The sequence below is a fragment of the Mustela lutreola genome, chromosome 14, assembly GCF_030435805.1.
Source record: "Mustela lutreola isolate mMusLut2 chromosome 14, mMusLut2.pri, whole genome shotgun sequence".
Taxonomy (NCBI): Eukaryota; Metazoa; Chordata; class Mammalia; order Carnivora; family Mustelidae; genus Mustela; species Mustela lutreola.
The window spans coordinates 8,658,816-8,673,591 of NC_081303.1; the positions used below are offsets into that span (position 1 = coordinate 8,658,816).

General features: G+C 42.2%; 1 protein-coding gene across 14 annotated transcripts in view; it reads left to right on the forward strand.

Annotated features, from left to right (window-relative positions):
• SDCCAG8 (SHH signaling and ciliogenesis regulator SDCCAG8) overlaps window positions 1–14,776 on the forward strand; it is a 229,343-nt gene that overhangs the window by 2,909 nt on the left and 211,658 nt on the right. For 13 of the 14 annotated variants that reach the window (XM_059146681.1, XM_059146682.1, XM_059146686.1 and 10 more), the window contains exons 2-4: window positions 10,203–10,355; window positions 11,069–11,154; window positions 14,487–14,600. In XM_059146681.1, coding sequence (XP_059002664.1) covers window positions 10,203–10,355; window positions 11,069–11,154; window positions 14,487–14,600 — 353 coding nt within the window. The remainder of the gene's footprint in view (window positions 1–10,202; window positions 10,356–11,068; window positions 11,155–14,486; window positions 14,601–14,776) is intronic. The other variant, XM_059146684.1, reaches the window with a different exon arrangement.

The window sequence follows — 14,776 nt, forward strand, 5'->3', positions numbered from 1 at the left end:
CCTAGTTCATGTTTAAACAAAGACTAATAAGTATTCTTGGTCTTTACTCACATGTTATTCCTCTGGCTCCTTCATAATTGTACATGTAATTATTATTGATATTCCTTCATTTATAGTCAGCTAGGAAGTAGCCATATAAAAATGCAAAATGCTTTCAGTTTTCTACGCTAATTCTTTATTTTTAAAGCTTTTTCTCATTACTTAAAATGTAATTTTAAGTATCTTTATAGTATATTAAAAATTTGATTTTTGGGGGGCGCCTAGGTGGCTCCGTGGGTTAGGCCTCTGCCTTCAGCTCGGGTCATGATCCTAGAGTCCTGGGATCGAGTCCCGCATCGAGCTCTCTGCTCTGCGGTGAGCCTGCTTCCGCCTCTCTCTCTCTGCCTGCCTCTCTGCCTACTTGTGATCTCTGTTAGATAAATAAAACAAAACCAAAAAAAAGAATTTGATTTCTTTTTTGTTTTGTTTTTTTCCTTAAGGCTTTATTTTATTTATTTGTGAGAGCAAGTGAACGAGTGCACAAGCAGTGGGAGGTCCTGATGTGGGACTTGATCCCGGTCCCTAGGATCAGGGCCTGAGCCCAGGGCAGACACTTAACCAACAGATCCATGCAGGTGTCCCAAGGATTTGAAGTTCTGATTTGAAAGGCAGAGTCAAAGCTACTTTCTTTTATTTTTATTTTTTAAAGATTTATTTATTTGAGAGGTTGGGGGGCAGAGGGAGAGAGAGAGTGAGCATCTCAGAGCTGAACAAGGGGCTCAATCTTACTACCCCGAGATCACCACCTGACCTGAAACCAAGATTTGGGGGCTTAAACAAAGGCACCACCGGGGTGCCTGTGCTTGCTTTCTTTTAAAAGTGCAATTGTTACTTCTCCTTGACTCATGACCTTAAGCAGCTGTGGAAGGAGGGAACCCCCTGGCCGACTTCACACTCCCTTCTTACTCTGCCCTTCCTTACACTTCTCAGACGTATTCACTCTTTTTATCTCTTGCTTTGGATCGTTTGTGCCCTCACTGTAAGAAATTAGAGAGAAATAGTGATTTTCCTTCAAAGTAAGGCTTCATTGGTCCTCCCCCGCCCCACTGCCCCACTGGTCTGCGATATTATTGCTTCACAGCAGACGATCTGAAAGATTCCAGCGTGGGAAATACAGGTACGCTGGGAATCACAGAGTTGAATGGAGAGGTGGAAGTGACTGGGGAGGTCTCCCATAGGACGGTTAGGAACTCATTCTCTTTACAGCGAGTGTAGGCAGCTAGCATTAAGGATTGATTGAGAACTACATTGGGAACTGAGGAGAGTAGCAAATACCCCTCCTCTCATTTAAATCCACCACATCATTGTATGGAGGCCACGAGGTATAAAATAAACTAGCGTGTAGCCAAGAAAGGGTCAGAAAAACCAGTGTAACAGGGAATCCAGGCTGTCCTAAGTTCTGTGCCCTGAATGTAGGAATATGATCATAGAAAGGAGAGAACCTGTTTGAAAAGCAGTGTCCCATTCTTAATAACAGAATTGTGTCTAGCTTATTGCTGCAGTGTTAGCTGTAGGTACATTTGTGTCAACAACGCTCTCTATGTGACTCACCTATTTACCTAGTTCCTGACCACCTTTGGCTGCTGGGGGGAGGGTAAAGGAAACAAACACAAACTGTGACAAGTATAACGTCATCATTTCCCACATCCAGTTTTTATGCTTGTTCCTCTTTTGCTTTCAACATCATGTTCTGGGCTCTAGATTGAATTTCCCTAAGAGTATAGTGGACTCAGTGGAGGCTATGGAACTAGAAGTCAGGCCACTAAAATCTGACCGTAGCTTTACTGATAAACATCGGTGTCACTGGGGCGCCTGGGTGGCTCAGTGGTTTAAGCCTCTCCCTTCAGCTCAGGTCATGATCTCAGGGTCCTGGGATCGAGCCCCACATCAGGCTCTCTGCTCAGCAGGGAGCCTGCTTCCCCCTCTCTCTCTGCCTGCCTCTCTGCCTACTTGTGATCTCTGTCTATCAAATAAATAAATAAATAAATCTTTAAAAAAACCCAAAAACAAAACCAAAAACATCAGTGTCACCTTAGGCAAGTCAGTAAACTCTTCTTAGATTCTTGTTCCCTTGTCTGTAAAAGGAAGAGTTTAGAGGAGGTGACAGAATTACTGCCTTAGGACCCAAGCAGGTGACAAAATCTGTGATAGAGTCTGTGGAAGACACTAGGGAGTGGTGAGGCTTATGGCCAAACTGGGCGGTTTATGCTTTCTTTAAAAACATTCCAATTTCTGGGGGCACCTGAATGGCTCAGTGACTTAAGTGTCCAACTCTTGGTTTTGGCTCAGGTAATGATTTTAGGGGCATGGGATCGAGCCCTGTGTTGGGCTCCGTGCTCAGTGCAGAGTCTGCTTGAGATCCTCTCTCTCCCTGTGCCCCTCCCCACCACTCACACATGCATTCTCTCTCTCTCTCAAATAAATAAAATAAATCTTAAAAATAAAAACCTTCCAGTTTCTTTATTTTTCTTCACCTTTCCTCCCACATTTGGTTAGAAAAATACACCTGAGAACCTGGTTCCCCTTGCAGGGCTTTCTCTCAGACTCCTGCATCACTAATATCCCCTCCACCAACACCGACTAGACCATGTGAATGATGATAGTTATGTTTCTATCTTATAAAAATGAGAGGAAGGAGTAGAACTAGGTCCATAGAAAGTGAGAGCTTGAATATGGGGGGAAAATATGTATATATATATATATATATATATATAAAATTTGAGGGTTGATTGTTTCTTTATAAATTGACCTAGTTTGAGAAAACCAAAGATAATGTTGATAAATTTTACTTATATATGATCGACATATCTCCCCAGATCTTACCCAGTGCTGTTTTTTACCCCCTGGCGGGTAAAGGCTCCCATCTCTAGGAGGCCTGTGTTGCTTGCCAATACTTTGGTCACTGAGTCAGCCAGCAATGATGTCATCTGGACCTTTCATAAACTTAAGAAAACGTGTGTAATTTAACTAAAGTCCTTTTTCTCAGTTTTACTCATCAAACTTGTATTTCTTCTTTTTGTTTTTGCTTTTCTTGAGTATTTCATGAATGTTTTTCTCTTCTTTGCCATGTGCACTACCTAAGCATAATCATACGTTCGCAAGCACACACACACACTCCACAGTTAGTGTGTGTTTGTTTATTTGTTTTGCTATCAGCCTCATTGTGACCAAGACAGGCAACAATGTAATAAAGCCCCTGGAAGCATTCATTATGAAATGAGAAAATTATTTTGGCAATTCGGTGCAAATTGAAACAGCTCTCTCTTCTCAAAATTAAAGAAATGGAATGTTTTGGCTATTAATAAATAAGGATCAGTAATGCAAATGAAATTTGTAAACACCTGAGTTTATCTTTTTGCTGATAAAATTTAGATAACACACATTCTTTTTGTTTGTTTGTTTTGTCTGCTTAATGGCTTTTCGTAGTAGTTTTAGCTATTATGACCATTTTTTTTAAACGAGAATCACAAAAGTTAGTAAATTCCCATTTTTCACTCTCCACTACTGATGAGGTAAAATAGGCAAAGGCCTGGACTTAGCAGCCGGAAAAGAAAAGGCAGTAAAAACTTATTTTATAAATAAATAGTCATCCTTGGAATAATTTAGAACCAAAACAATGGTTCAGTGTTAAGAAATTGTAAGGGCATTTTCACATGTTCTTGGGCAGAAAAGGGGATTAAGTTAATTCCAAGTTATTGAGATCCTGAGAATAATTATACTTTCTCCTGAGATGTTTACAGACATAAACTCTGATCACTTCCCCAGTGTGTGCTAAGGTTTTCCATCTTTTCACTTAGTAATACTCCTCACACGGTCCAAAGGTAGAGAGAGTAGCTTGAAATGGGCTCGTACACTAGCAATCTTGATGGGCGGGGAATGTTCTTCATCAAGACCCACCAGAATATGTACAGGCGCAGTCACCTACGGTGTCTCTGAAAGATGGCTTTGAAGTGTAACTGTTGTTTCCTGTGGTAGGCCTTGAAACAATATGAAGCTAAATGTGGATTTCAAGTTCTTGATTACAGCAGGTGTAACACTTTCTCCTAACACCTGGATCAGAAGTGCCCCGTCATGGCGGTGATGGTTGTGGCTTGTGTGCTGTGGCTGACTAGCTCACTGTCCTGCCCGCTTTTCAATAAGAGGTGGCTGTAGTGACGATGTAGTAATGTAACAAGTCTCCTCAATTCTGAACATTGTTGATAATGCTCCTCGAACATCAGGGAGCATGTACCCCTTCAAATCTGTATTTTTGTATCCTCTGGGTAAATAAAAAAACATTTTTTTTGAATCCTCTGGGTGCAGTTGCCATAATTAAAGGTAGAGAACAAACTGAGGGTGGATAGTGGGAGGTGGGGTGGGGGGAAGGGCACTTGTCATGATGAGCACTGGGTCGTCACGACTGCCGCTGGTTGGGGGCGGTGGTTTCTACTGGCATCTAGTGGGTAGGGGCCAGGGAGGCCATTAAACATGCACAACACAGCTCCTTACAATAAAGAACAAGCAGGTACAAATGTCAGTAGTGCTCGGTTGAGAAACCGTGATCTAGAAGTAGCAAGGCCTTGCTCGTTGTCTTTGTTCTACAAGAATCATGCTCGAGAATAATTACAGTTAAGAATACTGATTGTCCTGGCTGGTGATTTTACCTTCGTTCTGCCAGTCTGGCTAGGATTACTTACCAGTGGAAAGTGACAGGTGCATACATCCTCCCAGTTGGGGCTGGAAACATACCTGGTGGATCCTTCATAATGTATAGAGCTGATCTTGATTTGCCAACATCCACACAGCCTTAATGGCCTTCCAGCCACTGCTTTCTTCAGATGCTGACATTCTTGTTCAGATCACCTTTCACTCCTGGCGCCAACGCCTTTTTTTGGCTATTAGAGTCTTTTCTTTTATGATAGAATTTTCTTTTAGACGTTTCATTTTTCTGTGTGTTACTTTTAATCCCTTTCACTGCTGTAATTGTCATTTCCAAGGCTGGCTTTGTCTGACTTTGGATTAGGCTGTTTTTATCTTGGTTGTGCTAGCTGTCAGTTCCCTAGTAAAGGGCGACAACAATCTTCTGACTAGCTGAAGCCCAATCAAGTGTGGATAGACACATGTATCTCTTATCTCACTGTGGTTTCATTTTTCTGCTTGTTTGCCCTGGTCTCAACTTGTTTTAAGAACTGGGGTGCATCTCGAGTCTCAGCCTAGGGAGGTCTGATTCATTGCTTGGTTTCTCCGAGACAGCTGGACGCTGCCCGGGGAGTGGTTCCCCCCACCCAGTCACCGGGGTAATTCCTGTTCACATCTCCCTGTGCAGATGGAGAACGGAGACATGAATAATTCACGGTCCATATATAAGGGATGAGCCTTACTAAACTGGGATGATATTTGCCTTTTGTTCAAAAACACCTTGGTTAAAAGAGGCCTGATGGTGACATGAGGGAGAAAATGGGTGGGTGGGATTGGACCATGAGAATGGGTAAGACAGACTGAAATGGACCAACAGTCAGCAGCTCGCTCACTTGTGATGCTCATTGTACTGTTGATGTATGAATAGTGGACCTCCAGAAATACTACTTACTTACTTTTTTTTTTTTTTAAGATTTTATTTATTTATTTGACAGAGAGAGAAATCATCAGTAGAGAGGCTGGCAGAGGGGGAGGGAGAAACAGGCTCCCTGCTGAGCAGACAGCCTGATGCAGGGCTTGATCCTAGGACCCTGAGATCGTGTCCTGAGCTGAAGGCAAAGGTTCAACCCACTGAGCCACCCAGGTGCCCCACTACTTACTTACTTTTATGTTCATGTGTTGCTTTAGGACTCAGAGGTCATATTTGGGTTTGTATTGATAATTAAGTTTATTTTCAGGCTATGGTTGGTGCTGGGGAGAAGAAATCAGGGTGCATTATGAAATACTTGTACTGTCCTCTCTGGAGAGAAGGGGAATGAGTATTCTTTTCATCTCTTGGTTATGGGCAGAAAAAGTTTGCCCACACACAATGGGATAGGAAATGGTAACTAGAACCCCTCCTGTCTAATCTGGTTTATAGCAGATATCAGCATGTGGGGTTTAGTGTTTTCTGTAAGGACTGTAGGACTTTGAATTGCAGTGGTTCCAGCTGAAGAGCAATAGGGTTTCATCTGTTTTGAACCATCTAAGCATTATTATTCCTCGGGATTAACTCTGTCTGTTACAGCATATAACTAGGTTGCTATGTATATGTATATATGAAGAGCATTTGGAATATTTTGAAATAAACGATTGAAATGACTTAAAAATATCACTTCCCTTTTTAGTTGTAGTTTTAGGACACGGTTTCTGCAAATTCCTTCTCTTCCTCTCTGATCCTAGTAACTGAAGTCAGTGATTGCAAAAAACCCCCATATCTTGGTTATAACTTTTCCTCAGGATAGTTGTTGATTTCAGTATCTCACCATTTCATATAATAACTGTTTTCATAGTGTAATTTTAACACCTAGTCTTTGACTGTCATAAATTCTAAAAGAGTAAAGAAGGATATTGGAAAAGGGGTTAAATGAGCTCAAAACTCGCCAACTTTGTACTCTCATAAAAGATCTCTGTGTATAGAGATTTTTCAACTGTGAATTTTTTCCGGATTTCCTTTCTTTTTCCTAATATAGCTTTTCAGCTTTTAGTCAAATTAGGTATAAATAAATAATTATCCTTTATCTTAGAAAAAGTCATTTCATAGCTCCACAGGGCACACTTTTAATGTTAGTCAGTCCCTCTGTTTCCTTTCTAATGTATGTAATAAAGGTAAGTGCTTTATTCATAGATTTACGCATGTGAGTCTACAGCTCTGGGAACTAAATTGCTTACCATGTAACACTTTGATTTTCCTTTTCCATTAATAAATCTCTTTAGAAAATACTAAGTTGTTGGAAAACTACTACTTCTTATTTTTCTAAAACCAGAAATGTGTCTTAACTGGGTTTTTCTTAAACTCATGATGAGTAAAAAAAAAAAACAAAACAAAAACCCCAAACCACCCCAAAAAGCAAAACTCATGATGAGTAAGAGGAGGCCAGGCTTGATTAGTATTCAGCACCAAAGGCCTGTCAGGCAAAGGTCTGTGTGAAAATAGGATTGGTGTGTGGAGGGAAATGTAGTGATAAATTCACTGAGTCTCTTGTGTAGTTAGTAATAAAATTTCATTGTCGAACCCCTGACCTGAAAGGCTCATTTTCTTTAGTTTAATTAAGAAATAAAATGAGTTACTCTAAGTGAAGAACCTATGTCAGATATTTTATAACACAGAGTAGTGTGTGTGTGTGTGTGTGTGTGTGTGTATTTTTAAACTGAGTTACAGTTACTTTTTTTGTTCTAAACTTTGAAATTAATGAGCTTGGGTAAAGTAAAATCTGTTTCTCAAGGTCCTGTAGATTATATGTTTGTAAATATATTTTCGCCCATGACTGGTAATGAAAAGATAGTTGTTTTATAGCTCTCTTAGGGTTCCCATGTAGGTAGCAAAGATGAGGAGCTTTTCTCCTGAGGACACAAGAAGAAGTAGACCTAAATTGTCAAAGAAGAACAAGAATGTTACTGGCCATCATCGTTAAGAGCTGTTCCTTCTTAGGGACCTTCTCAGGGAAAGTACCATCTCCTTCCCTCAAAGATCTTAATTAAGGATTGTTTCAATGGAGTCCATTTGTAATAGGTGATAGGGCACCTGAGTGGCTCAGTTGCTTAAGTATCTGCCTTCAGCTCAGGTCATGATCTCAGGGTCCTGGGATCTAGCCCCATGGGGATGGGGATCTCCCCACCCCACCCCATTCGTGTGTGTGGCGCGCCATGTGCGCCTGCTTTCTCACTCTCTCCAATATATAAATAAAACCTTTAAAAGAAAAGAAATAAGGGCACCTGGGTGGCTCAGTCGGTTGTCTGCCTTCAGCTCAGATTGTGATCCCAGGGTTCTGGATCTAGCCCTGTGTGGAGCTCCCTGCCAAGCGGGGAGTCTGCTTCTCCCTCTGCCTCTGTCTGTCTCTCTCTCCCTCTCACAAATATATAAAATCTTTTAAAAAAATAGATAGGGGCGCCTGGGTAGCTCAGTGGGTTAAAGCCTCTGCCTTCAGCTCGGGTCATGATCTCGGGGTCCTGGGATCGAGCCCCGCGTTGGGCTCTCTGCTCCGCGGGGAGCCTGCTTCCTCCCCCCTCTCTCTCTGCCTGCCTCTCTGCCTACTTGTGATTTCTCTCTGCCAAATAAATAAAATTAAAAAAAAAAAAAGATAATAGATGTAGGTGAATTTGCATGGGAATTCATCATTTTCTGACCATACATTTTTATCTTAAATATATGTAGATGCTTGGTAAATTAATGAGTGGATTAAAAGGTGAAAGATTTATACGATCTGAAGAGAAACCAGAGTATAATGAGTGGATTAAAAAATAACTTTCAAATACAGATGTCAAAATTTGAACAGGGTGGCTGAAATCTGGGTTCCAGCTCTAATGTGAAAGGAACAGTTTTTGTTGTAGTTAATGTTTTCTAAATTGGAACCAGTGAATTCAATCCTAAGAGATGAGCAGAAGCAACAAGTTTAAATAGAAAAAATAAATGGACCTTAATTAATGAAATTACCAGTAGATTGCCTGGTTCTCTGGTTGTTAGACATGTGAAAATATCCGTAACGTAGCATAGATTCTCCTAATGCCATCACTGGTGTCATTAGTATAATTCTGTTTTTAATAGAAGACTTGGATCCTTGGCTGAAAACATTTTTGGGTATTTCACTGGATCATTACTTCAGGTCTGTATTGCTGCATAACAAACCACTGTAAAGCCTGGTATCTGACAGCAACAGCTAAAGGCATTTGGGTTGACTGGACGCAGCTGGACAGTTCTTCCTGTCTCTTTCATACCATTGCAATGAGATGGCCTCGGGCACTGGAGTCATCTGGAGGCTCCCCTGGCCGTCAGCGGGGCTGGGCTTCTGTCCTTCCCCATGTGGTCTCAGGGCCTCTCCTTGCCACATGGCCTGGCCACAATCTCTCCAGCAGGGTAGGCAAGCTTCCCACGGAGTGGCTTAGGAATCATAAAAACAAGCATTCCAGCAGGGAGGAAGCAGAAGCTACCAGACATTTAAAAAATGAAATCTGGGGGCGCCTGGGTGGCTCAGTCAGTTAAGGTCTCTATTCTTGGTTCCTCACGTCATGATCTCAGGGTCATGGGATTGAGCCCCGAGTGGGCTCCACACTCATTGGGAAGTCTGCTTGTCCTGTCCCTCCCCCGCAGTACCCCCCCAACATGTGCACAGTGGGCGCTTACTAGCACATGTCTGCTCTCTGTCTCTCTCAAATAAATCTTAAAAAAAAAAAAAAAAAAATGAAGCCTGGTCTGGCATGGTGGCATGGTGTAACTTCTGCATTCTGTTGGTGAGTACAAGTTACCAACTTAAGTTTCAACTTGGGAGGGGACAAGGGTAGAGTCCTGGTTTTGGGGGGGGTGCTGCTATTTGGAGAGATGAACTACTATAGTATAATATACCCTAAGAAACTTCGTTTTAGGCTGTGGGGTTAAGTATGTGCTAGTGAGTTGGAGCTTTCGTCCTGGGAGTGGTGAGGTCCACTGACCAAGAGTCACTATTGATGTGTAGTCAGCCCGCAGGACACTGGAGGGACTAACACTACAGAGAAGGGCACTGTAAGCATTTCATTGAGCTCTTCTGGTCTTTATCAAAACTAGTCCAGACAGTCTGGCTGTCTCTCTGTTGGGGAGGGACCTCTGGCTCACAGGCGCAAGTAGGCTTCCCTGGGCGTGACCTTGATGTGGTGCAGTCCGTCTGGCTAGTTCTGCCCACCACCCTGGTCTCTCAGGGAGGGAAGAGGAGCCCTTTCTGGGGTGGGGTCGGTGTTCGGAGGGTGGAGTGGGGAGCATCTAACCCATTCTGTCCTCCTCCGAAGTAGAGATGTATGTGCTGAGTGTCCACCACGGACGAGTCAGGGGCCTTAAGGGGTCATCATGCCTCACCTCTGACCATGAACTTCATCTCTCTCTTCCTCAGCACTGTCCTCAGCAAAGCCAGAAACACCTCTCTGCTTTTTCCCTAAAGTCTGAGACACGATGACTTCTTTCAAAACTGGCTTTTGGAGTAAGTGTACATGTGGCCGCCCAGACGTCCCCGGCGCTGATTTGCATCATGTTGTCATTGCAGAGCGTGCGAATAGAAGCATTCACCAGCTGCAGAGTGCCCTGAGAGAAGGTGACGGTGGTGTTGGAGAAGGCGCACCAGACGCCCCGTGTGGCACCGGCGTGGAAAGTGAGGACCCTGGGGCAGCCTGGCAGGAGCTGCAGTACAGCCATGCCGGTGGGTGTGAACGGATGGCAGTCTTGGTCTCAGTGGCGCAGGGTGACTATTTTAAGCTCCTCCATAGAGTAAGGACTCCAGGCCATCTTCCACTCTGCAGGTGTGATTTTCTTCCTGAAACACAAATTAGCTGGTGCAGTTCCCTTGCTGAATATTTTCCCTTTGACTTCATGGTGCCTGTAGGCTGCAGTCCACAATCCTTCAAATGTCATAGCAGTGTTTTCTTAAGGTGGCTCCAAGCTACCTCTGCATGTTCATATTTCTGCCCTGCTCCCCACAATCCATGTTGCAAGCCACGTTCTAGCCACAGCAGCCCACTGGCCCTGCTTCCGCCATCCCTTCGAAATGGGATTTTTCTCAACCTTCCTGCTTCTTAATCTTCAGCTCATCCTTTGCAGAGTTAACTCCTCTGTAAAAGCAGCCATGATTAGGTGCTTCCTCTTCTTCTAGCACTGCGTATAGCTACAGGTCTACATGGGAACTTATTACCCAGTTTTTTAATCTGTCAGTGGCTCGCTCTTGCTCAGTGGACTCAGCTTTTCAGTGGTAGCGATTTTCTCATGTTTGCCTTTGGATCTCCCATCCATTACACAGTTGTTGATGCATAAAACATGTTTACACTATGTTTGTTAGATGGATAGAAGTGTGGATGGGTGGCGATAAGCCCTGGGTCCGAGGGAAGGCTAATGAAACCCATCGTGTTCTCTCCACAGTCAATCAGCTGAAAGCTCTGTTGCGCCAACAGGCAACTAAGGAAAGTGAGGTGTCTCTATCGAGAAGGCGAAATGCATCCCCTCTGGTGGGTACCCACATTTGCAACCTGACAAGAGCATTGTCTTCCTATTTTTGTTTTTTAAGATTTTACTTATTTATTTATTTAGAGGGAAAAAAGCTTGAATGGGGGGAAGGAGAAAGGGAGAAAGAGAGAGAATCTCAAGCAGACCCCACACTCAGCAGAGCCTTACAGGGGACCTGATCTCACAACCCTGAGATCAATGACCTGAGTCAAAATCAAGAGACGCTTAACCGACTGAGCCACCCAGGTGCCCCTCTAAGTATGTTTTAACTCTACAGTATTGTTTTAGTAGAATACTGGGCAGGACATTTTGATAGCATAAAGCATTGAAAGAAATGATCTCCTTGGGGCGCCTGGGTGGCTCAGTGGGTTAGAGCCTCTACCTTCGGCTCAGGTCATGATCTCAGGGTCTTGGGATCGAGCCCCGCATTGGGCTCTCTGATCGGTGGGGAGCCTGCTTCCTTCTCTCTCTGCCTGCCTCTCTGCCTTCTTGTGATCTCTGTCAAATAAATAAATAAAATCTTTAAAAAAAAAAAAAAGAAATGATCTCCTCTCTGATTATTTTGGCTGAAGAATAGAGACTTCTATGGCAGAGGGAATCCTGAATTTTAAATTTATCGTTCGCTTGAAAAGTATAAGTGAGGGAAAAGTCTTGACAATTTACTTTGCAATTGTTAACAAAAAAAAAGGAAGGGTCTATGGAAAAGAGTAGCTGTTTCTTTTTTATGGAGTCATAGCAATATCCTATCATTTTTAGAATTTACTTAATTATATTGCTAGCTGTCCTTTGTAAAATATATTTTGAGTGTCAAAGCCAAAGTATATAATCTTATTCTGCGTGTTAAAATACATGGTTATAAAATTGCACAATGTGAGAAGCTATAGTGTATTTTTTTCTGAAGAGGTTTTTTATTGCTATTGTTTCAACAGAGTGAATTAATTATTCCTGATTGTAGCAATGTGGTATGCTAACGCCTGATACAGATGTGAGGGAGAGATAGGTATGAGGGAAGGATTTGGCCAGGTTTAAATGATCGAAATAAAGGTCTATCTGGGCCTATTACTTTCTAGAAAGATACTATGCCTCACAGCGTTTCTGTAATAATAAGAGTGTATACTTAAAATTCTTTAGAAACCTATGCAATCTGACACAAATCTAATATGTCAAAGTAGCAATAACTAACTTGCATTTTCAATGTAACGTGTTAAGCATTTTCAGCGTAATGCATTGAAATGTGTGCGACAGTTGGAAAACAAGGCTGCTTTGCAGAAACCATGGAGACATAACACTTTCCTCACAGCTGAAATGTCATAACTGTACCCCCATATTAACACTTCACTCCAGCCTGACACATACGTTCGTGCTTAATTCCCACTTTGGAGACATGTACTACATACCCATATTCAACATTTATGGCTATCAACTATAATTTTAATGCAACATTAATGCAAATTTAATGCAACAATGCATTCAGTGAATGCATTCCTGGTGAGACCTGGCTTCTAGAATGCTCTTAAGCATACAGTGGGTAGAGTACTTGGAAGTCTAGTAGACGAAGTTCAGATGCTGAATGCTCAGGCACAGTCATTATCATTTTAAAGTTACAGCCGAGCAGCGGTCATCTGGAGCTGGTTGAATCTGGGTAGGAGGAGGAGGCTTATCAAGAGCATCACTGGTTCTGTAAATACCTTACAAATCCCCGGATCCGTTTATATGGAGCTGTGTGGAAGGATACGAGTTAGACTCTGAATGTGTATAGCCCACCTGGAATGATTACAAGCTGTAATGACAATAAGCATGTCTGACACTTTCTTCTTCTTTTTTAAAAAATTTTATTTATTCGAGAGAGAGAGAGTGCTAGCATGTGAGCTGGGGTAGGTGCTGAGGGGGACGGAGAGGCACAGGGGAAGGAATCTGAAGCAAGCTCGTGTTCAGCGGAGAACCCAACTTGGGGCTCGATCTCACAACCCTGATATCATGACCTGAGCCGAAATCAAGAGTCAGATGCCCAGCTGACTGAGCCTTGTGTGCACTTCCATAACCACACGACCTAGTGGCTCTATTGACAGTGCAACAGAGGCGCTTTGAGATGGAAAATATAACCACATATTATTACTTATGATTTTGAAATGTGGCTGTCCAGATTCTAATAAACCCTTCAAAGTATATTCAGGCGATTTCATTTTCCATTCAGTATTAGCTTGGGTCTTTTTTATTTTTTACACCCACAGTCATATTTGATTCTTACTTGTCTATGTTCTGAGCTCATTTCTATTAACATTAAATTATTACCATTAATTGCTTTCTATTCACCAGATAAAATCCATTTAATTAAAGTTACTTTGGTTTTTAAACTTCTTAAATATGCCAAAAAGCAAAACTCTACTTAATTATTCTGCCACAAGAACTGGTCCTTTGTTGTTAGGAATTTCTAACAGCCTGAGAAATAAGGATCAGGTGTCTCATCTCGAGGCTTCTCTGGGTTCGTTTCACTTGTTGACACTCACTCTCCCTTCCTGGTTTCCTCTTTTCCTTAAAAAATATCATGGAATGATAAATGATTCTAGAAACCCCGTTATCGTTTGAGGCAAAAGTAGAACATACATTAAAGTCAATGCAGGAGTACTACAGAGGTACAGAGAATTAACACTTTTTCTGGGGTCTGTTTGCTGGACCCCTGGTCCAGGGTAGCTGTCAATTTCTTGAGGCTCTTGCCTGTGCACCCTGTCTGGAGCTCCGTGTTCCAGACCAGCATAGTCTTAAATTGCCTTGAGTATTAGGGTCAAAAAATAAAAAACCATGCTTTGCTAATGCCCTCCTCTGTAGACTGAATTTTACCTGGTGGACACACCTGGCAGTGAACCCTTGTCTAAAGAAACCCTTCAGCAGGCCGCTGGTCTGCCATTTTGGCTTGTAGTGCTCTCGCATGGCGGTTTCTTGAAGAGAGTTGTCCATTTATCCCCCCATTCCTGAATGGGGTGTCCCATTTCCAGATGGCTCCGATAGGCAGTTCACTCCAAGCCAATGAGACTACTACAACCAGCATTTTTCCATTTGCCACAAAGTTTTTATGACCACTCTCACTTTCCATCTTTAAAAAAAAAAAGATATTCACACCTGAATCTCATCTATTTTATCTATCTGTGGAATTTATAGGCTAGAGACATAAATACTACTGGCCACAATGTGATCTACCCTATGTTTTTGTGACATCAGTACTAAATTGAGTATAGACATGGTATGGTGGTATTACATTATTCTTGGCTAAATCCAAACACGCTTAATTTTGGGGGGGTGTTTTTGTTTTTGGGTTTTTTTTTAATTTTTGCCTTAGAGGTCATCAGAGTCCGAGGAAGCCAATATGCCTACTGTATACAATCTCGTTCCTATCGTCAATGACCAGTCTCAATACATTCATCATTTAGAGGCAGAAGTCAAGTTCTGCAAGGTAAGTTTCTCATTAAAAATTTAACTGTAACTAAGTTAAAGTTTCTATTAATGATACTTTATATGAAAATGTGCTATTACTAGTCTTCACGTGTATTGCGATACATTGACAGTTGCATGTTCACATGTTTGAAAAGACTGATAAGTTACAGGGGCTTCTCAGGCTGGGGAATGGTA